Source organism: Macaca mulatta, chromosome 1 (assembly GCF_049350105.2).
Source record: "Macaca mulatta isolate MMU2019108-1 chromosome 1, T2T-MMU8v2.0, whole genome shotgun sequence".
NCBI classification, from domain to species: domain Eukaryota; kingdom Metazoa; phylum Chordata; class Mammalia; order Primates; family Cercopithecidae; genus Macaca; species Macaca mulatta.
In genome coordinates this window covers 120433571-120461386 of record NC_133406.1, presented here as the reverse complement: position 1 = coordinate 120461386, position 27816 = coordinate 120433571, and the positions used below count along the sequence as shown (strand labels likewise).

General features: G+C 44.9%; 1 protein-coding gene and 1 pseudogene across 1 annotated transcript; one reads left to right on the top strand and one right to left on the bottom strand.

The window, feature by feature from the left end:
* Positions 1–112: 112 nt before the first annotated feature.
* NBPF7 (NBPF member 7) lies at positions 113–22280 on the bottom strand. The gene is given in 14 exon segments (XM_077949693.1): positions 113–315; positions 2341–2577; positions 8224–8396; positions 9143–9194; positions 11864–11987; positions 11989–12034; positions 12872–12923; positions 13912–14051; positions 15218–15269; positions 17009–17220; positions 18079–18139; positions 19203–19417; positions 20250–20352; positions 22106–22280. Coding segments are annotated over 14 exon segments (1845 nt in total).
* LOC715767 (profilin-1 pseudogene) lies at positions 22279–26524 on the top strand (annotated as a pseudogene).
* Positions 26525–27816: the final 1292 nt, after the last annotated feature.

Below are 27816 nucleotides of genomic sequence, written 5' to 3'. Positions count from 1 at the left end.
ATACCCACAAATAGGGAAGAGAACAGCAGTGGGAGAATGAGCTGTCATCATAGACAGAGAGAAATAAGGAGTGAGTGCCGCTAAGAGCCATAGATGTGATTACTTTCCTACTCTAAGCTTGCAGGCCAGGGAATCTGCATGCCAGTCTCCACCTGCTGAACGGCAGTTTTCTTTTGATCATTTTCGGTTTTAGGACACTTGAGGCATGAATGTGGCCAATGACTTGATGCCCATGTGTGTTGTCGGTTGAGCCTTCAAGAGCATCACCTTCCAGCTGGGGAGGGTTCTTCATTCCAGGAGGCTCTAAACCCAGCTCTGAAAATGAAACCACAGACAATGGGATCCACTGGCATCCATGTTCTCACTGTGACTTTCCTCCTACCCAAAGAACATCAAATAAGGAAAAGTGGCATCCAAAGCCAATGGAGTCACTTTGATATTTTCTTTTTGTTGATCTTTCTTACATTACCCAGTAATGACAAGATTGCCAGGAAGCAAAGACACTCCCACTTCACAAAAATATTCAAACAACAGAGGATTGAGAAACACAAATAGATTACAGGTAGATAAGGCAAGGAAATCACACTGTATCTAGATTGTGCTTTTGGGAAGGAAGAGATTATAAAACTCAAGCAAAATCAAAGTGAAATCAGAACTGAGCTCAAATAGGAGAAGGCGATGGCAGGGCCTGGCAGGGCCTGGCCGGGCAGCAGCCCATGGGGCACAGAGGTGAGATCAGACAGCGGTGACAGCAGCTGATGAGAGAAAAGAACCAGGAAGACTAAACATGGAGAAGTTACAAAACTTGCATCATTATATGATCTCCTGCATGTATATATACCCTATATAACATACATACCAAATATGCTTAATATATATGACAAATGACACAAATGTATATATCTATATATACATATTAATCTAATAAAAGTATTATACAGGGATTTGGGAGCTATTGAATGTAACAGTATAACCACTCTTCTCGTCCATAAAAATTGGAAAAAAATAGAAATATGAGAATATTGAGAAGAAAAAGTGTGGTGAGAAACAAATGACCAGTTGGAAAGCCAGGAGAAATCACCAGGTGAAGGAAAAGAAAACAAAAGGCATTCATTCTGTCCTCTTACCTGGAGCCTGGTTCATGCTCTAGACTCCAGGGAAAATGAGCAAGAGAGGGCGTGTCTGAGCCAGTGGGGTGAGTCTTGGCTGGGGGTGTGGGAATCCATGGAGAAACAAAAGAGATTCCAGTGGGAAGAAATATGTTTAAATATTCGAAGTTATCACGGCACATGTCAGGGACTACGCATTCCCTGACACTCACTGAGCGCCTTCCGTGTGTCCTCTTCAGGGACCCAGATGGTGCTCGTTACATCACGTGACCCTCCCTCCTCCTGAGGACATGGGTCTCCTTATTCTTCAGCTGAGGGCATCGCCTGACAGATGAGCACCAGGCAGCCCCAGGGGCTCCAGGAGGAGATATTGAGTGGGACAGAGAGTAAGGATGAACACGACCCAGGGTTTTAAGGAAATCTGAGCAGAAGTGGATCCCTGGAAGAAAGAAACTGAGGACGTGGCTGTGGACATAGTAGAGATGATGAACTAAATGGAGTTTCATAAAAGAGACTGATGTGTACACTTTCCATGAGAAGGTTGCCCTTTTATTTCAAAAAAAGCTGAAAAAGCAGAAGAAGCTGGATACGTCAGAAGACTGACTTGAGGGCCAGGATTTACACTTTGACTGAATGTGCCTAATAGGTTATTACTGAAAGTGTCTGGTAAAGGAAGATTGGCCTCATAAGGGATGGGTAATGAGAGGAAGAAAGCTGGCAAAGTAGACTTTCTAAGAAAGCAATGGAAGAGGGGTCCCCAGAAAGCAGAGATCCTAACAATTGCTCTACCGCAGACGAAACACCGCATGTGAAGTCACTTTCTAAGTGCGAATTTGCCAGAAAGAGAAAAGGATTCGATATCATCTATTCATAGGTTTATTGAGCAATTGTTACTGAATCCGGTCCTCTGGAAATTATCATAATTAATACTCTCAATAATGATTACAGGTAGATATGATTTTTCAGGTATCTCATATGAGGGAACTGAGATATAAATAGCAAAAAGATAAAAACTTTGGCCAAAGTGAACAACTAGACAGTGGCAAAGCCAGGGCCTGAGAGCAAATTTGATCCTAAGCCCCAGGCTCTTGCTCACCTCACTGGGTTGGAGCATCGTGGATTTCAACTTGACTCTGAGGGAGCATGAAGAGGCCCCACTGTCTCCTCCACCCACAGTACCATGACCACCAACACCCGGATTACAGCTTCCCGGTCCCCTTTCCTTCCCTACCTTGGAAGGGCCATTGCTTCCCAGGATCAGCGTTGGCTGTGAAGCTGCAGGTGGTGGAGGAAACGCCCCGCCTGGCTAAGCCATAGCCACAGTCAAACCCTTGATCCAGCTGCAGTTGCAAAGAATTGGGCACCAGGGTTCTCGGCTCCGGCTGTGCCTGTGAAGCCTGCATCTCTGACAGGTGGTGGCCGATGTCTCCACTCCAAGGCCCGTGGGGACAAGCTGCCTGGGTGGGAGCTGAAAGAGAAGGGTCTTCAGTAGGAACAACCTCATTTGTTACGCATGCCCAGAACGCCTATCCTTGATGTCCCTGCCTCTCAGTAAAATCACCCAGTGACCAGGCCACGCAGACCGACATCATGTAAATGCAGGCATGGTCACCTTTCCTGTTTGTGCCTGGGGATGCTGAGATGGCAGGTGCCCAGGCTGGGCGTCCCTGAAGTGAAATACCCCTGTTTCAGCCCAGAGGGCTTTGGATTGGCTAACAATGTCATGCTAATTATTCTGTCATTATTGATCTCTTTCCAGTGGTCTAGAGGGAAAGTTCTAGAGCGCCCTCAGAGCATAGGAGAGGAGAAGTTGTTTCTCTCCACACACAGGGGTATAAGAACAAGGCAAGAGTTAGAACCGCCAGGCTTTGAGAAAGAACCATGGAAAAGGGGGCTGGGATCCTATAGACCAAATACTAAATGAGGAAAGCTTTTCAGGGTTCCGGGACATTTTGAATTTCCTATTGCCTATAATGGTTTTACCACCTGCCCACACATATACATCTTATTGCCACATGAAGGGTCTCAGCAGCCATAAGCAAAGTATTAGAGGGACCAGTCCCTTCACAGACACTTAGGGGCCACAGGTATTACGGATCAGCGTGTGTGGTTCCGTAGGGAGAGAACACCGAGCACAGTCCTCATCTTACCCGCTCCTCCAGTGGAGTCCAGGCAGCACCCGTCATAAATATTATCGCTATTTCCACAGGAAGGGGAGATCACACTCTCAGAAAGTGGACTAAGGAAAGACTTCCGGTGGCCTCACGCCAGTCCAGATCTGCCTCAGAAGAGGGATGGGGTGCGCAGGGCCTGATCCACGTTGCTGCAGGGCTCCTCTCTCTCCTCCCCTCTGCACATCCTCATTCTCATCAAGATTTCTCTAAGTTTTCTTAAAAATGCCTTCCATGTATCTGTTCTCTTTCATCTTCCTGAGAGGACAGTGTATCAGACTCATCACTGATGCCTGACTTCATACACCCCTGCAACTGCTTTCTCTGATTCTGCCATCTCCACACGAGCAATTATACCACAAGCAATTTATCACCCAAAGGCCCTGTTCTTTCCACGTTTCTACTCTGCTTCTGAAAACTCTCCGCTGCCCACTGCGCCACTCTCCCCGCTCACTCTGCCTGTGTGCTCCTACTATCTTCTGCCCCATGATCCTATCCAGCATCACCTCCCACCACTCCCTCACACAGAGTCTCCCCTGGGGTCAGGCTGGCTGCTCCCTGGCCCAGCCCTGCACAGGGTGCCTTCCAGTTTCTGCGTCTTTGTCCAGGAGCACTTCTCTTGGCTTGGTGTGGCCTCCTTAGTTACTCAGGGCACAGTTTACTGATCGTTAACCATCAGTCAATCAGTCACTTAGGACACTCTAAGATTTTAAGATAGTTCACATTGGGCAAATGAGAACAACATGCTGAAACAACAAATCTCATTGGTGAAGACTGGGCAAACACAGGTCTCTCTTTCTGATCCTCTGCACTTGCTGTTTAGAATCAATGTCTAGGAATGTTTTTAATTATTACTACTTAATTTTGTCATGTCATTTTGCCCCTCTTTGCTAGACTACTGAGTCTTATTAAACTTATACTTTGAATATTCTTTGCATTTTCAGGAGAAAAGGGAAAATATTTTCTCAAGCTTCTAAAATACGGTAGTATTGTGAGTTGGGCAGGTGGGAAAAAGCGCTCAATTATAGATCAAGTGATCATTTAGGTTGTATTCTCCTTGGTTCTACCAAGCTTTCCTCTGTAAGGAGAGGATGGATGGAGCAGCTCACCTGTGGAAACCGCTGCTGGGGTCAGGGCTGTGCACTGTGCACACTATTCACACACCATTGTCATGAACCCACACACAGGATGCATCCTTGTGTAATTTGACAGGTGCATTCATTCATCTCAACCCATCTGCATGGAGGATTGTGGCCTCCCCAGGCCCCTGTTTCATGATGCTCTGGCAGAGCCGGCCCATATCAGAGGCATGTCACTTCTGAGACATGTGTCTGAGCACTTCCCTTCCTCCTTGTAGAAGCCCTGTCCTGGTTGGGGTGTTCCTCAGACAGAGCCCTGCAGATATACAGGGGCTCAAGGATGGCCAAGTTGAAACCCTGGGGACAAGGGCTGGGGAGAGACTAAGACCTTTCATCCCCTGTGTGATTTTCCAAGGAGAGCCCCATAGAGCTGTAGGTCCCCCTGGAGGGACTGGAGGAGCCACTAGCTCTGCTCACAGACAAAGCGCACAGAGGCATTCCTCCTTCGGGAATCTGCGCCAGGGGCTGCAGGAGTTCTTTGTACCAGGCTAGCAACTTTTCTGTTTCAACTTGCAATCATTCCAAATTAATTTCTACAAAAGAAAAAAGGGTGAGCACCCATGTCGGCTCAGCCCTGACACGTTCTCCCGCCAACACAGAAATAAATAACAGCGACTGTGCTCTGGAGTCAGGTAGATATGGGGCTTATGTTCCCACTGCAACTAGTCAAGACATACTGGGCAGGTGAGTGGACCTTTCTGAGCCTCGGCGTCCTCAGCTCTAACATGGAGATGCCACCGCAAACTTGGGAGCGTCCCTGGAGCACTGAACGAGTTACAGCAAGGACAGAGCTTGCTTAGCAAGGGGCCTGGCATACAGCCGATGCAAAGTCAATGTGTATTTTATTTCTGTTTCATGAATTGCTGTGATCCTAAAAAAAGCCTTTGCTTCTTTGAAACTCAGGGAGAAATGGAAAACAGGAAAGGAGATGGTCCCAACATCAAAGGCACTTACCAAAATAGATAGAGGCCAACATTTTTGTTGCTAGTTTCTTTTCTCTTTCTTTCTTTCTTTCTTTTTCTTTTTTCTTTTTTTGAGACAAGGTCTCCTTGTTGCTCAGGCTGGAGTGTGGTCGTACAATCGCAGCTCTCTGAGGCCTCAACTTCCCAGGCTCAGATGATCCTTCCACCTCAGCCCCCCGCATAGTAACTGGGACTACAGGTGTGTGTCACCATGTCCTGCTAAGTTTTTGTAGAGACAGTGTTTTTCCATGTTGCCCACACTGGTCTCAATCTCCTGAGCACAAGCAAGCCCCTTCCCTCGACCTCTCAAAGCGATAGAATTACTGAAGTGAGTCACTGCACCTGGCATTGTTGCTAATTTCATTATAAAATATTCATATATTTTGGGGGACATCACAGAGTTCCTTGTTCTTACTAGAAGATGATTTGATGGGTAAAATTCCCAACAATCAGGCCAGGCATGGTGGCACATGCTTGTAATTCTAGCACTTTGGGAGGCCGAGTCAGGCAGGTCACCTGAGGCCAGGAGTTGGAGACCAGCTTCACCAACATAGTGAAGTCCCATTTCTACTAAAAAGGCAAAATTAGGCCAGTCACGGTGGCTCATGCCTGTAATCCCAGCATTTTGTGAGGCCAAGGCGGGTGGATCACCTGAGGTACGGAGTTCGAGACCAGCCTGGCCAACATGGTGAAACCCATCTCTACTAAAAATACAAATATCAGCCAGGCATGATTGTGGGTGCCTATAATCCCAGCTACTTGGCAGGTTCAGCAACAAGAATCACTTGAACCCAGGAGGTGGATGTTGCAGTGAGCCAAGATCGTGCCACTGCATTCCTGCCTGGGTAACAAGAGCAAGACTCCATCTCAAAAGGCAAAAATTAGCTGGGCGTGGTGGCAGGCACCTGTAATCCCAGCGATGCAGGAGGCTGAGGCACAAGAATTGCTTGAACCTGGGAGGTGGAGGTTGCAGTGAGCCGATACCATGCCATTGCACTCCAGCCTGGGTGACAGAGTGACTGCGTTTCAAAAAAAAAAAAAATAGAATGAGCAAGAAGAAATGAACGTTGGATATTTTTCTCTACACATCCTGTGAAGCTGCTGTCTCAAGGGGAAGTTGCTAAGAGGAAGGGTTTTCTGGAGATCATGGGGACGGGAACCACTCTGCTTTGTTCATCAGATATACGAGTTGTCAATGGCTTCTGTGAGAATATAGCACTGAGACCAACACGTGGTTGAAACTACAATCCCATCCATGTAAAATCTACTAGCGCTCTACAGAGGATGTAAGCTATGGCCTTGCATGGAGGAAAGGACACTAGACTGCTTCAGTGGAGGGAAGCTACCACAGAGGAAATACAATAGCAGTCACCAACCTTTTTGGCACCAGGGACCAGTTTCAAGGAAGACAATTTTCCACGGAGCAGGGTAGGGGGAATGGTTTTGGGATGATTCAAGCACATTACATTTATTGTGCACTTTATTTCTATTATTATCACATTGTAATACATAATGAAACAATTATACAACTCACCATAATATAGAATTATTGGGATCCCTGAGCTTGTTTTCCTGCAATTAGTTAGTCCCATCTGAAGGTGATGGGAGACAGTGACAGATCATCAGGCATTAGATTCTCATATGGAGCGCACAACCTAGACTCCTCACACGCACAATTCACGATAGGGTTCAAGCTCCTATGGGAATCCAATGCTGCTGATGATCCAACAGGAGGTGGAGCTCAGGCGGTAATGCTCACCCACTGCTCACCTCCTGTGCGTCATGAACCAACACAGGTCCATGGCCCCGGGGGTTGGGGATCCCTAAAGTAGAGAATCTAGCTTGGGACACAGAAATCTTGAAATAGACCTCCAAAATAATTGAGCAAGACTGCAAGCACATGTGGGTGGCCAGAAAAGAGATAAGGGCACTGCTCAGGGCAGCAGTTAGCAACATAATTTCAGAAAAGAGAGATGCCCTATCTTAAAGAATGACACCATCTGATCTTCGACAAACCTCACCAAACAAACAATGGGGAAAGGATTCCCTATTTCATAAATGGTGCTGGGAAACCTGGTTAGCCATATCCAGAAAACTGAAACTGGACCCCTTCCTTACACACCAGCTATAAAAAAGATTAAGATCATGTCCTGTGCAGAGTGAATGACATGGATGAAGCTAGAAACCATCATTCTGGGCAAACTAACAAAGGAATAGAAAACCAAACACCACATGTTCTCACCCATAAGTGGGAGTTAAACAATGAGAACACATGGACACTGCGAGGGGAACAACACATGCCAGGGCCTGTTGGGGGTTGAGGGGAAAGGGGAGGGAGAGCATTAGGAGAAATACCTAATGTATGCGTGGCTTAAAACCTAGATGACGAGTTGATAGGTGCAGCAAATCACCATGGCACATGTATACCTATATCACAAACATGCACATTCTACACATGTATCCCAGAACTTAAAGTAAAATAAAATGAAACAATAAAAAAAGAAGGTCTGTTATACAGATTTCTCCAGGTAAGCTACTGTTGTCAAGATTTTGCAATGATCCCTCACCATCCCCTTCTCTGGTCTGTTTGGATACGCACAGCCTGCTCTTGTGAGAAGATGCCAGGTGACAGATGAGCCAGTTGGGACAGAAGAGGAAGTTCCACCTAGTGGATGTCTGTGCTTAAAACTAGATCCAAGAGCCAGATTCAAAACAGGCTCAGTATACAGGGCCTGCCTACAGAGATGAACCGCCTCAGCTGCACAAGTTGCACGAAGCAAAACAGATAGGGGCTGCCTGGGAGAACGGTGGAGCTTTGTGACCTTCAGGCTGGAGTACTCACAGGCTATATCTAGAGCAGAGCAGGCAAGCTGATCCTCCAGTGAGTACAAGGTGCCGCTATAAGCCTGGTGGCAGTCACACAGGTCATGAGGAACCAAAGGAGTCAAGTAAACTTCATCCAGGGAGTTCTCTGGGACCTCCTGCTCCTCCACCTCTAGCAGCTCCTGCCTCAGTCTGGTGGGTAAAGACGACATAAGGTAAACACCAGAGATAACCAAAACCACTGTACTCAGCTGGGTCTATAGGGAGGCTCACAGGAGGGACCAGAGGAAGCAAAGGACAGTCCCCTCAGAGAGATACAAGGATGCTTCCCTGTCTCGAGCAGGAGACAGAGAGCAGCAGGTGCTCAGTGCACTGGGCAGACAATGAGCTGGGGAGGAAAGAGATGGAACAATCCCTGTGAGAAATGGCCATGACACAGTGCATGCAGCACTTTTGCATACATTTGTTGAAATTAGCATCACTGGCCAAATGAATACAGCCTCGTAAGGCTTCACAGACAGAGTGAGTGCATCCTCAACATCCCTTGCTCTCAATATCGTAGCAGGACATGAGTAATTTTCACTCACTTTCCTGCTATCAAATACTTGCAAACATGTTATTGTCAAAGTGGCAGACATCAGATGTGCACCTCTTCTTCACTTTAAGCAAAAAGGACAGAAAAGAGGACCACAGAAAATGTCTGTGACTGATCAGTTCAACAGAGTCAACTGAATGCAGACTAGTACAATTTACAGGGATTAATAAGGAGAAAAAACAAATATAGGTATACAATGAACAGAGTCAACATTATGAACATGGCTATTTCATGGTTGGCTGAACAGATGAAACAGGTATATTCAGCACACTCTGATTTTCCCTGCGTGTGGAGTCTCCAGATATCAACACTGAATTGACTGTCCATGATTCCTCAGAGTTACCTGCGGCATGGTGGGTCTTGGTCTGCTAGCTCCTCTTGATCCTTGTTAATTTCTGCAAATAAATTCAGACAGGGACAAACACATTAAGCAGGTTCCCCTACACACACAAACAATCCACTGTGCAATCCTAACATAGGAACATCGGTTTCCTCAGTGGGAGAACAGGACACTGTGAGAGAAATATTTCTGGAGGCCTGAAGTCCTGTCATGAGAGAGGTGCTCTGGGTTTCTTCCCTAAGCCTAGGGGTGAAATCTCCCTGTTGTGGTAGATCATCATCCCAATATCATCACTCCTGATTTTGTGCAAAGAGTTATGCAACATTTTTCACACCAATTTAAAGCAAATACCCCAACTGCTTTCTAGCGGAAATACCTAACTTTCTATCATTAAATACCCACATCGTTCATGGTTGCGAGGATGTTTGACATTGAAATTAGAATGAAGGGGGGAATCAACAGACTCTTGAATCAAAATGAATCTTTGGTGCTATAAAGAAACATTGGCTATTCGTGCCATCTAGGAGTGACGAGGCCCAGTCTTGCTTCTGCAAACATAACAAAAGGTAATGGACTGCTCTGCTAAGACAGGCCAACATCGAAGACACAGAGAATGAAGCTTGATTCATTGAAATCTGGGTAATATCGCTAACAGAAATGTAGTCAAAGATGCCACTGGCCTTGGGCAGGCATAGAACCTGAAGGAACATGGTTGGGGAAGGAAACTTGTAAGGAACACAATAGCTGGCAAGACAAAGTTTATTCAGATTAAGAGGCCTGACAGACACCTGTTGGGCATGTGTTACATACATTGGTGTGAATTTTTCACACCTGCTTGGGGTCCAGTGTCCTAACAGTTGATCCAGGATGCCACAAGAATGGCCTGAGACTAGGAAGAGGCCAAAGTTCATGGACCCAATCTTACGTCTTTGTTTCAGACTCGATTCCAGAGGGATACAAATCTACATGTATATCTAGGTCCAGTTCACAGTGTTGACAACTCTCAGTCCAGCCACGGGTGGGAGGCCCAAGGATTTTGGGGTCCACCTAGGACTTACATCACCTTCACAACGGAGTACTCACTGTCTACGTCAAGAGCCACGCAGGCTTGCTGTTCCTCTAATGAATGCAGGGCACTCCTCATATCAGACTGGTAGGAGTCAGTCAGGTCAGGAGGGATCGGAAGAGTCGAGTCAGCTTCATCCCATGACTCCTGAGGGACTTCATGCTCCTCCACCTGTAGCAGTCGCCTATTGAGCCTGTTGGGGTAGGAAGGTCTAAAAATTAATCCATGGAAGATCAGGTGCCACAGAGGTCTATCTGAATTTGGTGGAAGGTTTGAGACAGTGGTTGCAGAAATCAGAGATGGGAATCTATTTAAAAGGAGGAAAAGTATCCTCTAATTTGTAGGATACAGTGTGGCTTCCAAGGGAATGTGGTGTGGGGCTGTGCTCAGGGAACTGGCCAGATTATAAGGCGATGGGGAGGGAGAAAGGAAGCCCTCTATTATCACCCTCATGACACACAGTATGGAGAGATTACTAAAGCAGTGGCTTCAGTGGTTTTCCATAAAATGAGTTGAAGTTGATATGCAATAGGTACATGATTGTAGCATTAGAGGAAGTGTAGGCTCCAAAACCTTTCACCTTCAGGCAGGCCTCTTATTCTCAATATAGTGACAGGCTATGGTTTTTTTTCTAGTTCCTTTTCCTATTACCAAAGTCCTAACACACGATGAAGAGAAACAAGCCAAAATCAAGTCTGCATCACACTGGTTGTGGCCCCGCACCCAAGAGAGAAGGGGCAATTGCAGGAGCTCCCTAGTCAGGTGTGTTGACCTGAGTAACCAACTGCAGGTTACTAAATGTCAGAGGGAGGAAGTAATGGGATCCTATGCAGGTACCACCATGAAAACAGACAATCTTATGACTAGGGATAATTTGTGACTTGCTGAGAGGATATATATATATATAGCACTTTCTGTTTTACCTAGGTCTGGAGTATCCAGCTGTCAACAGTGAATGAACAGTCTACAGTTCCTGAGACTTACCTAGGGCACAGTAGTTGTTGGTCTTCCATCTTCTTTCGGTCGTTTAGATTTTCTACAAATAAATTCAGACAGGGCCGTCACATTAAGCTGATTCCCCTCCACACATGTCCAATTCACTGTCCAGTCCTAACACAGAGTCATCTAACTTTCCAGTATGAGAACAGGATACTGCGAGAGACATATTTCAGGAGGCATAAGGTCGTGTCTTGAGAGAACTGGCTTATTGGCTTTCCTGAGCCATGGGGCAAAATCTGCCTGTGCTAGTAGGCCATCATCCCAACATCCTCCATTCTGAGTCTGGCCAAACAGTGAAGTAATCCTTTTCCCCACAGACTCTAGGCAAATAGCTAAATTGCAATGTATGAGGGAGACTGTAATATTCAGCCACCTTCACCAAATACTCAGGTTTTGATGATTTAGAACAGGGGCCCCCAATCCCCAGGCCACAGACCAGCACCGATACATGGCCTGTCAGGAACCAGGCCATAGAAAAGGAGGTGGGTAGCAGGAGAGCCAACATTACAGCCTAAGTTCCAGCAAATCAACCTGTGTCTACGAGTGATGCCCACACCAATGACACGTCTAAGTCCAGCCAGGAGTGCGAGGTGCAAGGATTACAAAGTCTGCCTGGGGCACCAATAAGAGATTTATCATGTTCACAATGGAGTACTCACTGTCTACAAGAGCCAAGCTGACTTGCTTTTCTTCAGAAGAATACAGAGTTCTCCTATAAGGCTGGCAGGAGTGAGTCAGGTCAGGAAGAACAGAAGCAATCAAATAACATCCATCCAGTAACTCCCCGGGGGACTTCATGCTTGTCCACCCTCAGCGGTTCCCTGCTGAGCCTGCAGGGTAGGAAGGACTATAGATTAATCCAAAAAGTTTCAGAGCCCTAGCTGGATTTCATGTGAGGCATGAAGGAGCAATCACAGAAAGCAAATGGTCAACCCATTAAAGAGTTCAATATTCTCCTCTTCTTGGTGGGTTGCAGTGTGGTTGCCATGGGGTAGGTGAGCAATAGAGAGAGAGGGAAAGAGAGACAAGAGAGAGAGAAGCATCAGGTACTCCATGAATTGGCCAGATTATGATTTTCTGAGGCAGGAGACTGAGTGTTTCTGTATGGTACAGTCATGACTTACTGATTATCATGTCCCAGAACAGTGGTTTCATCCTTTTTTCTTAAATTGTATTGAATTTTATATGTATTGGCCAAGTAAGTACAGATTTTGAGGCATTATAATATCCCCAAAATCTCATGTCATCAAGTCCCCTTTCTCTTAATATTGTGGCATGGTATAATAATAATTTTTCTATCAAATTTTCTTGCCGTGGAATACTCACCACTGTGCTAATGCAAAACCAGCAGAAAGCAGATATGCATCTCAGGGTGGTTGAAACCATAAGAAGAACATATCTGCTTGCAGGAAATCTCTGTGACTGATTAGTTGTTCACGAGGTCAACTGGTTTTGTGTACGGAACTTGAGAAGTTAATAAGAAATGGCAAATAAGAAATGGCAAATAATACAAGTATCACAATGAAAACAGAAAACATTGTCCAAAAGGATCATTTCTGGTTGGCTGAAGGGATGCATTAGGTATATTCAGGACTTTCTGGTTCTCTGTGGATATGAGTTGTACAGATATCACCCTGAATTGACAGTTCCTGATTTTTCTCAATTACCTGGGAGCAATTGTTTCTTGTCTTTTCACCTCTTCAAGACCAAGTTGCTTTTCTGCAAATACATTGAGAGAAAACCAGTCACATGAACTTGATCCCATTCATACATGGACAAACTTGTGTCCAAACCTACACAGTGGCATAAATACACTCAGTGTCATAACAGCCTATTGTGAGAGGAACTTCCCAGGAGGCCTCAGCATGAGCCTTGTGAGAAGCCACTAGGTTTACATTCCTGAGCCATGGAGCAAATCTCCTTAACATAACAGGTCATCATCATAGTCCCTTCTGTCCTGAGCCACAGCACACTGTTAAACACATCCTTTTTTACTGAGAGATCCTGGGGATCCACTTCAATGCTTTCCAGGAGGGTTACTGCAGTATTCAGCATGCTTCCTTCGGATAGGTTACTGTTGGTGGTTTTGTAGAATTCACATTTAGATGGATAGATTGCGTCAAAAGAATCTCTCATGCTATGCAGAAACACTGGCCTTTCATCTTGTAGGGAGTTTCAGGGCCCAGCCTTCTTTCAGAGAAACATCGAAAGTCCAGTAGTGGTGTTCATGTTCTGGTACTCAGAGACTTCCTAGCTAAGGCAAGCCAACTAAAAAGAGACAGTGTCTAGCCTGACAGAAAGGAACAAGAGTAATGACAGTCCCAGGAATATAGAAATGGCTGCCAATGGCCTTGGACAGCATAAAAACTCAGGCTGTTTGGGAGGGAAAAGTAGAAGATCCCATGTGAGATGACGGATTCAGTCTAAATTGGGAGGACTGATGGATAAATCCTGCATCCAGGCCGCAGGGGTGCATATGAACTTGTGAGGTCAACCTTGGGTACAGTGATTTGCTAGTGGGGCAAAGATGAAAGATGACATGTGATATGGGGCTAGGATGGAGCAAAACTCTCTGACTCATGGGATGCCTTCTTCAAACTCAATCCTAGAGCCTGGTTCTAACTAGTATATGAGTATAGGGTTCGCCTGACAGTATGGCATCTGTCATTCTAGACCGGTCGTGGGGTGCCAAGAATATGGAGCCTACCTGGGAAGCCAAGTGGGGTTTCCTCTCCTTTGGAATTGGAGTGTTCGCTGGCTACGTCCTGAGCAGAGCAAACTTTCTGTTCGTCCAGTGCCAAGAAAGTGCCTTCGCAAGGCTGGTAAGATTGGGACATATCATGGTGACTACAGGAAGTCAAAACACTTTCCTCCAGAGAGTCCTGCAGCACTTCCTTCTCTTCAGACTCCTGCAGCTTCCTGATGCGCCAGACAGGAGAGGAGTGACAAGAGGGATTCAACACCACAGCATCTCAGGTGGTTTCACGGGACACATAAGGGAGTGGTCACAGAAACCAAAGGGGTAGTCTCCTCCAAGAGAGAAAAATCTATCCTTCTAAATGTGGGGTGGATGTGACCGCCCTAGGGACAGAGCAAACGCAAGCAGCAGGTGCTCAGTGCGTTGGCCACAAACGAGCTGCTGCGGGAGGTCCCAGACTCTCCCTGTAAACCGCGATCACGACTTGCAGCGCAGAGAACTGACACAGGGCTTGGCTTCCTATGCTTAAATGTGTTGATGTTTACATGCAGCACCCAAGTAAACACAGCTCTTGAGGCATTCCAGATACACAGATCTTGTCTTTTCAAAGCCCATTTAAAAAATATTTTGACATAAATTACCATTTCCCTGTTTTGTAATGAAATACTTGCCAACACGCTGACATCAAATATGTAGAAAGCATACATGCATCTCACTCTGGATTAACCACATGGGAGAGAACAGGTGACATCCCTGAGTTTGGTTAGCTCACCTGGCTCAACTGATTGCATATTCCTATGCAAGGGGGGGATTAAGAAATTGAAACCTGGCCAGGCGCAGTGGCTCACACCTGTAATCCCAGCACTTTGGGAGGTAAAGGCAGGCAGATCACAAGGTCAGGAGATCAAGATCATCCTGGCTAACACGGTGAAACCCTGTCTCTACTAAAAATACAAAAAAAAAAAAAAAAAAAATTAGCCCAGCATGGTGGCAGGTGCCTGTATTCCCAGCTACTTGGGAGGCTGAGGCAGGAGAATGGCGCGAACCCAGAAGGCAGAGCTGGCAGTGAGCCGAGATCATGCCACTGCACTCTGGCCTGGGAGACACAGCAAGACTCTGTCTCAAAAAAGAAAGAAAGAAAGAAATGTGTAACCTACTCAAGTACCACAATCAAAAAGACAGCATTGTTAAAACGTATAATTTGCAGCTGGATGAATGGATGAGGCAGTTCTGTTTGTCACTTTCTATTTTTCCCTGGATCTACAGTCTCCCGGTGTCACTATTGTACTAACATCCCACAAATCTACAGAGTTACCTGGGGGGCACTGGCGCTTTCCCTTCCTCTTCCTCACGATCATTTCGATTTTCTGTAAACAAATTCAGAAGAGCAGGTCACATTAAGCAAATCACGCTTCACACAAGACCAAATCAGTGTCCAGTCATAGCACAAGGACATAAATATTCTCAGTGTAAGAAGTGATATTCTGACAGGAACGTTCTAATGTGCCCTAGATTAAGTCTTGACAGAAGTAGATGAGACTGCTTTTCAGATCCGTGGGACAAAATCTCCCTCATCTGGTAGATCTTAATCTTATATCCTCTGACCTGAGTCAGCACAAACAATTAAATCATTTTCCCTAAGATTTTCAAAAATTGCCCTAACTGATTTCCAGAAGTGCTGCTGCAATACTGATTTATCTCTTCATATATCATGGTCAATGAATGGTTAGAGAAATTTATATAGAAAATTGAACTGATAGATTAATTCTAACAACTTTTGCTTAAAAAAGAATCTGTGGGGCCGGCGGGTGGCTCATGCCTCTAGTCCCAGCACTTTGGGAGACCAAGGCAGGCAGATCACTTGATGTCAGGAATTCAAGATCAGCCTGGCCAACATGGTGAAACCCCACCTCTACTAAAAATACAAAAATTAGCCAGGCGTGGTGACGCACACTGGAAGTACCAGCTACTCGGGAGGCTGAGGCAAGAGAATCACTTGAACCCTAGAGGCAAAAGTTGTAGTGAGCCAAGATCACGCCACTGTATTCCAGCCTGGGTGACAGAGTGAGACTTCATCACAAGAAAAAAAAAAAAAAAAAAAGGAAAAAAAGAAAAAGAAAGAAAGAGAAAAGAAAGAAAGAAAAGAAATCTGTGGTGCTACCCAGAAACAGTGGCCACTCATGGGGTGAAGAACTCAGGACCCAGGCTTGCTTTATGGAAACTTATAAGCAAGATAAGGGTGCAAGTGTTGATGTCCTGGTTTCAGTTGACTGAATAGTTGAGACAAGCTGGTTTAAAGGAGATCCAGACTGGAGATGAGGAGAGTGAAACCAGGGAAACAACATCTTCAAATAAATGGACAAGGCTGTCAGTGGCCTCAGACAGGCAAAGAAACTCCACGGACATTGTTCAGAGACACAAATAACACCATTGCAGCTGACAAGAGACATAGGAACTGAGCTAGGAGGCCTGACAGATACCTCCTGTACTCCTCCTGTACATGGGTAGCTATGGTTTTGTCACACCTGCCTCTGTTCCAATAACCTGATACTGGGCCAGGATGACAAAGGTATGACATAGGCCAAGGAGGACAGGAAAGCTCTCTGATCCACTGGTATCTGTGTTTAATATTCCATCCTAGTTTCTCATTCTCTCTCTCCTCTTTCACTTCTCTCTCTCTGTCTCTCTTTCTCTCTCTCTCTCTCTTTTTCTTTTTGACACAGGTTCTTGCTCTGTCGCCTAAGTTGGAGTGTAGCAGTGCAATCACGGCTCACTGCAGCCTCTACCTCCCAGGCTCAGACAATTCTTCCACCTAAGCCTCGTGAGTAGTTGGGACTATAGGCATGCAGCAGCATGCCTGGCTAATTTTTTGTATTTATTGTAAAGATGGGATTCACCATATTGTCCAGGCTGGTCTTGAACTCCTGATCTCAAGTGATCCACCCACCTGGGCCTCCCAAAGTACTGTGATTATACATGTGAGTCACTGCACCTAGCTCCATCCTAGTTTCTGACTCAAACCAATATGTGTGTATACAGCCCATCCTCAGAATTGATCTTCCATAGCCTAGACAGAGGTATGAGACACAAGGAAAACAGAGGTTACCTGGGAGAATGTTTAGAGCATCCTGCCATTCATCTTGAGAGGATTCACCATCAACAAACAGAGTTGAGGTGGCTTTGTCTTCCTCAAATGTGATTTTTGTGTTCCTGTGTGGCGGGTTGGAGTTACAAGGGCCGTGGCTATTTGAACAACTGATGACACATTCCTCCAGTGAGTCTTCAGGGACTTCTTTTTCTTCAGCCTTCTGTGCCTCCCTGATGAGCCAGGTGGGATAGAGATGACAGAAGATTAGACCGAGAGGGATTGGACCCCAGGGAGTCCTAGCTGGTTTTGACAGGAGGCATAAGAGAGTGGTTCCAGAAAGCAAACAAGAGGTTCCCATTTAGAGAGAACAGGCAATCTTCTTCTCTCTGCAATGGAGCATGGCTGCCGTGGGAGCCAGAGAGGAAGAGAGCAACTGGTGTTCATTGCACTGGACAGGTAGGAGCTGAGGAGGATGAAGACTCAGCTATCCCTGCACAGTACACACAGCACACACAGAGAGACAACAGCTGCCACACCCTGTGTCTAAGCTGGGTTGAATTTCACATACTGTGGCCAAGGGAACGCAGGCTTTGGACCCATTATAGACTCCAGACATGGTGTGCCTTCTAGGCCTTTTTATTTTAACATTGTGAGATAAAATGTAATTTTTTTTTGTCTAGGTACTTTTCCTGGTGTTTCACTTTGCTAGGTACTTCCTAATTCCTCTGCTTGTTGCCTCTTTGCTATTTATCATTCATAACAAGTATCTAAAGACAACCATGGAGAAAGCAGCTTTGCACCTCCTCCTGGTTTTCACAACAGGGTAGAACAGGCCTTCTCTGTGTGTGCAGGAAGTCCCTGGGGCTGGTGAGTTTATTGAGGGTCTTCCTTAAGGTACCATGGAGACAATGGACAAACATGTTAACAGGCCTATTTCCTTGTTAGGTGAGTGCAAGAAATCAGTGCACTCTGCAGCTTTCTTTATCCTGCATCCGGAATCTGTGACTACCTTCACTCCCTTTGTGTTCTTGCTGAGACCTTTTCCATATGTTACCACCCATTACCTGCTCCTGATTATTCAGTCTTACCTGGGGGCAGGTGATGCCTGTACTTTATCGACCTCCTCAGCTTTATCATTTTCATCCTCATCTTCATCATCTTCTGTAAATACAGAAGTGTTCGTTCAGATATTTCCCACTTCACACTCTGCAAGCACAGTCAGCCCAATGAGCACAGAGACATGAACATCTATGATGGGTCAGCATTGAACTGAAAGCTCTCATGTTTTATCTTTAACAAAATGCCCTGGCGTTGTTTCCTGATCCATCAGGCAATGCATTTCTGATCTGGAGGGCCACCATCAAGATGTGGGCAAACAATGAAAAGACGTTTTGCTCCCCATATCACTGGAGGCTTGTGCAGCCTCTCTCCGGCCTTTGGCAGCTGTCTCCCCCATCCCGCCACAGATCTGATTCCCAGGCACGGGCTTGGTGTCCTGTCACAGTTTGCATTTAGAAACTAATTCTTTCTCTTAGGAGAGGACAAACTTGTCCCACAGTCCTCTATACATCAGGAGACGGCACAGGCCCTCCACGTGGCTTCTGCTGTGTTATTCAGGGACATTCTCTCCATGGGGAGTGCTCCAGTCTAAAGCCCTTCCTACCACCAAATGCCCCCACATCAAGTGCCTTCTCCAACACCACACGGTGAGGGGCTTCATCTCATTTTGAAAAGCAGTCATAAGTGTTCTGGCATTTGAATGATAGAGACACTTGCAAGAGACAATGTGTCTGCCTTTGCAGAATGAGAGACAGTAACCCAGGAAAGATAAATAAATCACTCACCAACAGTTACTAAGAACATTGCTGAAGAGACAGCCTGGGAACCTTCATTCTTAGTCCAGAGCTTTTTTCACTCTAACAAGTGTCCTCCCGTCACAGCCTCCTTCCTGTCCTTTAAAACTAGATAGATACTGCCTGTTGTTCCAAAGACCACCTTCCATCAAGGAAGGAGGGACATTTGCAATACTGTGACCTCCAACCTCATGGGTTTCTCATCTCTGTTCTTACCCAGGAAGTCCTGGTCATGTCATGGCCACATATGTTTAGTGGAAAAAAGCCCCACCGATACAACCGTCATTGTGAAAGTGTGGAGGTCTGGAGTCTCTCATAAGCCTGGGGTTTGGGGTCATCAGGGCCTGTGGCCATCTTACCTGAGCTGAGCTTGTGGACAAGGTGCCGTGCCAGCCTACACCCCTTGGCCAGCTGTTCTTGGAGGTCCCGCCGCTGGGACTTGTCCGGCTCATCCGGAGTGAGGAGGGCCTGGAGATGCTGAGTCAATGAGCGGGAGGCATCTCTCCCTTCCCGTAACTTCTCCCTTAACTGGATCAGCTCTCGTGCCTGAGAGTGAACCAGGACTTTATATTGCCTAAGGTGAGAGGGTAGAGAACATTTAACAGTGGAAAGGGATGAGTGATCAGTTCTAATATTGCAACAGAGATTTCTGAGACAATGTCCTCAAGGAGACCTCCAAGTAGAAGGTCAGCACATGTTTAAAGGAATGTCTGTGGCCAAGAGAAAGAATAGAAAATGGTTTACAGGCTTCCTCTGTATCAGAGAGGGCTCCTGTAAGATCCTTGATGATGTTTCATTCATCTTTCTCTTCTGTAAACAAAAGTAGGTGTCTTCCTAATTCCATTTCAAAAAGACATCCTTTCAGTTCCTCACCCTGGACACGGACATTTCCATGTGAAAATACGCATAGTGCATCTTGCGGCGATAGATACAAAGCCATGTACAGAAATGAGGCTGGGTGCAGATGGGGCGAATTGAAAAGATGAAAGAAGAAAAGAATGACAGGGCCGAGAAGGCAGCATTGATTGAGTGGAAGAATGAGACGCCGTAGCCAGTCAGGAGGTGATTCTGACCAAGGGTAAGTGGGGTGGTGATGACACACCATTTTGAGTATACTGAATGCTGCTGGGTGGTTCCCACTTCTTTGGTTAATTTTGTGTTATGCAAATTTCACCTCAACAATTACTTGTTTGAAAAAGAGAAAACAAGGCTCTGAGAAACAACTGCAACCCATAACGTATTATTATCCTTGTTCTCTGTTTGATAAATATTTGTGTGTCGTGAGCCTGCCATGGCAATTCCTTCCCTTCCCTGACCCAGCTTAGCTCTTACTTCTCCCGCCGAGCTGCTGTACATCAGAGATTTACACACCTGCCCACCTGCCTGCCCCCACGGGGCCCCCTCACCTGAGCTCCTCAGCTTCCTTGAGCTGCTCTGAGAGCTTCTCCCCCTTGAACTGCAGCTCATCCCTCAGCATAGATTTTATGAGGTCTTTGCACTCTTCATACTCTGAGAAAAGACAGACACGCCTGCCTCAGTGGAAGGCTGGACATGCTGCTGTGGTCACTGCCTACAGGGCAGGAGGCAGGTCCATCCAAAGGACAAAACTGTCCCCGCTACCAGGCTCTAGGCAGGGATTTCCACATCTTTACTCTTCAGTCTCCCGACTTTCTGGCATCTGATCCTCCAAAATTTAGAGACGAAGAAAGAGAAACTCAAGGGCACATCAAGGAAATTGACAAGATGATTCAACCACAATGAAGTGGAATCAGAATTCACAGCCCCTGAGGTCTTGAGTCTGAATGCGGGGCCGCTTTCCCAAGCCTTCAGCCTCTCCTCTAAAACACTGCACTGGGCCATGAAGCAGTGATTTCTTGTACAGTCGGGAAGGCCCCTAGGACTATGGGACTGATGGTTTCCCTTTTACTGGGAATTCCAAGGACAAGTATGTCAAAGATTTTTTAAAATCTTTGATTTTTAAATCATATCTTCAGATAAGATTTTAAGAATCATATCTGAAGCATAAAGTATGAGACATAAGACCATAAGGCCATGAAGGAAATATGCCCAAATACTAATAAAGCTTGTGTTAATTTAGAAACAGTACAATGAAGAACTAATACATAGTGTTTACTCTGTGCCAGTAACTGTTCCAGGAGATTGGCAAGAAATAGCTCATGTAATTCACTGCAGCAATTTACAGAGGTAGGTATTATTGTAGTACTCTATGATCAAATGATAAAACTGAGGATCAGAAAAGACAAGCAACTTGGATGGAGCGCAGGACACAGGCCCAGGGTCCCTGCTATGCACACTGCACTGCTACTTCCACACATTCTCAGGCGCGATCTTTCTTCCTCTTTAGGAACAAGAGCCTGTGCCCCAGGAAGCAGGACTTCCTCTCACCAGGGTACTCTCTGCTTTTTTTTTTTTTTCCTTCGAGTCTTGCCCTGTCCCCAAGGCTGGAGTGCAATGGCGCGATCTTGACTCACTGCAACCTCTGCCTCCTGGGTTCAAAGGATCCTCCTGCCTCAGCCTCCCAAGTAGCTGGGGTTACAGGCACCTGCCACCATGCCCAGCTAATTCTTGTATTTTTAGTGGAGACGCGGTTTCACCATGTTGGCCAGGCTGGTCTCAAACTCCTGACCTTGTGATCTGCCTACCTCAGCCTCCCAAAGTGCTGGGATTACAGGAGTGAACCACCGCACCCGGCCCCTACTCCCTGCTCTTGATGCTGTCACTTATAGCTACCACAGGTTCTATTAGGAGCAGACACCTCTTGAAGCCCCTCAGAGCGGGTACTGGGTACTATCACCAACTTTCCCTCAGGGTCCCTAGAACAGAGCTTTGCCTTTTGGGCCTCAACAGAAGCTTGAACTGAATAAAAGTTCACTAGTCCCAGACATTTAGAACAACAGACTAGATGTTATTCGTCTGCAGGATCTTATATGGTACAGAGAGGATTCTTGAAAACATGATTGAGCCTCTTGGAGAAAACAGGTCGTTCTCTGCCTGTGTCAGAAAATCAGCAACTGGGATTTGAACTCTAGTCCCACCCCCACCTGACTGCAAACATGGAAAGTTGCCAAATACTTTGGTACCTCTGTCTTCCAACTTTAATAAAATGTTAAAATACCCATTTCTATTTTCCTAGAAGTACGGGAAGGATGAAATTATTTTTGATGGAGAGAGCATTTAGTTTCTCAGAGAGAAGACAGGATGTCATTCATCACTTTCATGATGGTGAGCCTAGAGATCTTACTGTATTTATTCTGCTGGTTGGCCAGGAAGTAGGCCACTTGAGTTACAAGAAATTTCTCTTTTATGTTTCTGAACTGTTGTTTCTTCTCTGCCAGCTGGGGGCGCAATTTCTCATTGATTTCTAGAATGTTCATCTCTGCCTTCTCACTGGACCAAGGGCCAGCAGACACCACCATGCTGACGTTTGTGGCAGAAGAGGTGGAGTCAGGGACTGGGGAGAAGAAACACAAATATATGGTGGGTTAAAAATTGGTGGAATCAAATAGGTTTAATCAGGACTGAGGGATGTCAGTAACTGAAATTCTTAACTTACTGTTGAGAAAAACGTGATCACTCCGCACAGCACTTTAGGATCCTTAACCACAAAAACAAGGTTCGAGGTACCTTAGCTCAGAGCTGAAGGCACTGCCCGTAGCTCAGACTCTAACAAGAGTGAGGGAGATTGTGGCCAGCGTGCCAGGTAATGGTCTCCAGTTGCAATAACAGAATTAGAAGGTGGGGGTGTCATGGAATCTTAGGAGCCCTGCATTCCAATTGCCCAGGCTTTGCTGAAACACAGGCACCCTGGTCTCACCTGAGGGTCACCACCAATGGGGATCATTCCTGAGCATTCACTCTCAGTATTCGTGTACCCTTGTGACAATGGCACAGACCCATCTCTTTCCCAATACATCTAAGCATATTCCTCACTGTTTAGCTCTTGTCTGTACAAAATCATCAAGACAGAAACAGTTTCCCCACAGGTTATATTTTCTTAATGGTAGTCATGAAGTCACCCCACCTGCTCTAAGTTAAAACACATCTTAAGGCTTTTCCACAAGTGTAAGATATCAAACTTTTAGCCTGCTCTGATATCCTCTGGGTCTTCTGCAGTTTTTTCTGTATCTACTAGAAAGTGAATGAATAATTCATTTTTTAAAAATGTTTTCTTTTCTTTCTCAGTATTCTTCTTGCTGCATCCCATTGTTATGTTGATTTCTTTTATCTTACTGGGGCACCATCTTGGGTTTTCATCACACCCAAGACCAGTTTGGCATCCCTACGTCCAAAGCTCTTCCTCTATGTGGGTTGATTTGTTTTTTAATGTCACTGAGCACTACATGTTATACTTGTCACTTATGGATGTCATTCTAGTGCCACAAGAGCACTTTTCAAGGTATCAAGTGATCAACATCATTTATATAGACGTCTCCTGAAAACGTGTGTGACCATCTATCTTGGGAATTTTTGTAAACTTGATGCTATTTTGTTGTTTCCATTTTGTTTTCCCATATACTGAAAAGAACAGGGCCACGAGCAGTTCTTGTGGAATATGGTTTGATGTATATTTTGTTGAGTTGGACTAACACCATTGATTTTTGGTTGCATTCCACTAACAGAACATGGCAAGATCAAGGTTATGGTCAGGGTTGGTTGGTGATCCTCAGTGTTGCTGTGCAATAGAAGGTGAGTTTGAGGTGAGAGGAATGAGTAGGAAAGAGTGACCCCCTGAACCACCTCCTCACTTTCTCAGCTTTCATTCCCACCTAGGTTTTGTGAGCCTGGAACTTGGGGGACTGTCCTGTAGCCCAGGTCTCCTAAGATTGGCTGGTGGACTAGCCCGAGTTGAGGGTGCAGTGGGTGTGACCCTGGGCTGCCCAGCATTCATGTGGAAGTGAAGGAAGGAGGACTGGATCAATCGCATTTGAAAGCATCCATCTCTGCAGCCCACACCATCCTCCAATGACACTGTAAGGATATTGCTTTGAGATGCATCAAAGGCTTTAAGTCAGTGCATTTTCTGGGGTCTGGGAGACCTGACATTCTGTGTTAGAATGAAAATCTGTCAAGTATGATAAAACTGCAGGTTCACAAAGTTACATGGCTTACATGAGGTCACACAGGGATGAGTTTTCAGCACTGCCAATAAAAGCAATCACAATAATTATTCAGTAATTATTCATAGGATTCATATAATTCAGTAAATATTCACATAATTATTTAGTAATTATTCATTGACCAATTTGTACAAGGCATTTTGTTCAAAACTGTGCTCATATGTGGACATTGTATCTTCTTCATAATCGTTAAGGTAAAGCTATTATCCATAAGTAACAGGTAAGAAACCTGAAGAAGAGGGATAGCAAATCATGTGTTTGGCCATATTTCTATTTTTTGGTTGTTGTGATGCTGGAAGAATGAGCAGAATGAGTCACGGGAAGAGAATTCATTCCTGTATTATTTTCCAGGACACAAGTGTGCCCTCCTAGAGTACTGGGACCAAAATTCCCAAGTGTCTGCAACCTTGCTTTAACAGTATGGGAAATAACCTCTATCACCTGGAATTTCCCTGGGACTTTGGAATATGCAAGAGAAGTATGAGACTTGGGTCTTCCTTTGGCTGTGTTTAATTCACTCTTTGATTCACTCACTACCTTCTCCCAGGGTGGGGATTATTCTGTTCATGAGGGATCCACTCCCATGCCCCAAACACCTCCCATTAACCCCAACCTCCAACACTGGGGACCACATTTAAACATGTAATTTCGAGGGGACCAATATCTAAACTATAGCAGCCACCATAGATTAATTTTGCTTATTCGTGTGCTTCATAAAAATGGAATCATTTTGGCCGGGCCTGGTGGCTCACATTTGTCATCCTAAGACACTGCGAGGCCGAGGCAGGCAGATCACCTGAGGTCAGGAGTTCGAGACCAGCCTGGCCAACATGGCAAAACCCTGTCTCTACTGAAAATACAAAAATTAGTCAGGCATGGTGGCAGGTGCCTGTAATCCCAGCTACTTGGGAGGCTGAGGCAGGGAGAATTTATTGAACCTGGGAAGCGGAGCTGAGATCGCGCCACTGCGCTCTGGCCTGGGCAACGGAGCAAGACTCTGTCTCAAAAAAAAAAAAAAAAAAAAAAAGGAATCATTTAGTATGTTCTCTTGTTTTGACTTTTCTTACTTAGGTGGTTATATATGACACTAATTTGTTGGATTGTGTTTTTCCCTTGTTTCATTTTGTTTTGGCCAAGTAATATCCTATTGATGGTATGATTATCACACAATTTGATATCCATTTTTCTGATGGGAGACAGGTTTGCTTGTTGGCTACTGTGCATAAGTAACTATGAATATTCTCGTACAATTATTTTTGTGAATATACATACTTATACTTATTTTACTTATTTTCCTGGGTATCTAAACCTAGGGATGAAATCGTTTGGTGAATGGGTAGAAAATGGTCACAGAGTTTTGCAAAGAAGTTGTATTATTTTACATTTCTATGAAAGATACAGGCCATTTCCAGGTGCTGTACCTTCCCACACACTTAATATTTTCAGTCTTTTAAATTATAGCCATTCTACCATGTGTATGGAGATATCCTATTTTGGTTTTCTCATACCTATTGTTCATTTAGATAACTTCTTATGGAAAAGACCTTTTCAAATGTTTCTGTTCATTGATATATTGGGGTGTTTGTCATTTTCTTTGTAATCTATAGGAGTTCTTTATATATGTTGAATGAGTCCATTTATATATACATTTTTTGATATTATATAGCAAATAATTATTTCGGGTCTACAGATAGCTTTTAAGTTGTTAAACAAAACATAATAAGCAGAAAGTTTTTAAAAATGAAGTGCAATTCACTTGATTGCTTACTATGGTGAGTGCTACGGTATCTCATCTAAGAAATATTTTCGTATGTCAAGTTCATGAAACTATTTCCTGTTTTTCCTTCACAAGGTTTCTCATTTTAACTTTCATACTGCAAGTTAATTTCAGTGTATGGTGGAGAGTGGTTGTTAATATTAACTTTTTAAAACAACAAATATTATTTCACTCAAAAACGTTTTACTTAAGTCTTTCATTTTCCCAATGAAGGGCGTTGGTATCTCTGGCAGTGCCAGTGCCTTGGTCAGGACGGCAGCGCCTGCCCTGAGCTCTCCGCCTCTCGCGCCCACCAGCAACGGCGGCCCCAGCAGCAGCGACCAGAGGAGCCCCTGCAAAGGCGCAATGGCCCGGTGGATGCCTCTGTCTACAGCCTGGTGGCGGACGGGACCTGTTAGGACGCGGCCATCGTGGGCTACAAGGACTCGCCCTCTGTCTGGGCCGCCGTCCCAGGGAAAACTTTCCTCAACATCACCCCAGCTGAGGTTGGTGTCCTGGTTGGCAAAGACTGGTCAAGCTTTTTCGTGGATGGGCTGACACTGGGGGGAAGAAATGTGCTGTGGTCCCGGACTCACTGCTGCAGGATGGGGAATTGACCGTGGATCTTCATATGAAGAGCATCAGTGGAGCCCCCACCTTCAATGCCATTGTCACCATGACTGCCAAGACGCTAGGCCTGCTGATGGGCAAAGAAAGTGTCCATGGCAGTTTCATCAACAAGCAGTGTTATGAAATGGCCTCCCACCTTCAGTGTTCTCAGTACTGACCTCCTTTGTTCCTTCGCCTCCACCGCTTCCCACAGCTTTGCCCCACTTTCCTTCTCATACACACATACACCATTTTAATTCTGGGGGCCATTACCCCACACTCCTTATTGCTGCTAAAACCACATGGGCTGGGGGCCAGGACTAGAGGGACAGACACCCCCTGTACCCATACCCTTCCTGTGTGTGGTTGGAAAACTTTTTCATTTGGGGGTTTTGAGTTTTTTTAATGAATAAAAAAGATTCTACTAAAAAAATTAAATAACTGTACATATGTGGGCATATTGTTTGAATCTGTATTCTTTTACTTTGATGTATTTATGGATATGTACACCAAACTACCATTTTTAAATTACTGTAGCTTTAAAATCAGGTTTGAAATCTAGCAGAGTAAGTCCTCCAAGTTATTGTTTCTTCAAGACCGACTTGCCTATTCTAGGTTCTTTGATTTTCAGATACATTTTGAAATTAGTTTTTAAATTTCTCTAAAATCTCTTACTAGAAATATTAATCAAAATTGTGTGGATGTACTATGCTAACAAAATTGAGTCTTCCAATCAATGAACATGGTATGTATTTCTCTGTTTAGTCTTATTTAATTTTCTCACCAATTGCCTTTAGGGGCCTTGTACCTGCTTCATTGCATGTATTCTTAAGCATGTAATGATTCCAGCTATCAATCTCTATTATATTGTATTGAATTTCATTTTCTAGCTGCTAATTGCTAGTATGGAGAAATTAAGATAATGAAATCAACTTTATGAAGGTATAATTTAGGTACAACAGACTGCACCACTTTAAAATGTATAATTCAATGCATGTTTACAAATGTGTACACTAATGGAACTACTGCCACAACCAAGATAGAGGAATTTCCCTACGCCCCAAAGTTTCTTGTACCCCTTTGCAGTTCATCTGTCTTTCAACCCTCAGTTCCAAGGAGCCACTGTCATTTCAGGTCCGTTTGCATTTTTAACTGTTTTCTATAAATGAAATGATACCTGTGTTCTTTTGTGTCTGCCTTCTTTCATGCATCAACTTCATTTTAAAATCCATCCATATGAGTATTTGCATCAACAGTTAATGCCTTGTAATTGCAAGTAGTATTCCTTTCTGCAGCTATACCATGTTTTTTTATACATTCACTTGTGATTGGACGTTACTATCATTCCAGGTTTGGGCTATTATGAAGCTAACATGAGCATCCATATATGGAAGGCCAGGTCTTACTAATGCAGGCCTCCCTAACTACTGTTTCAGTACCGACTGAGTGGTCAAATTAAATATTAAGAGC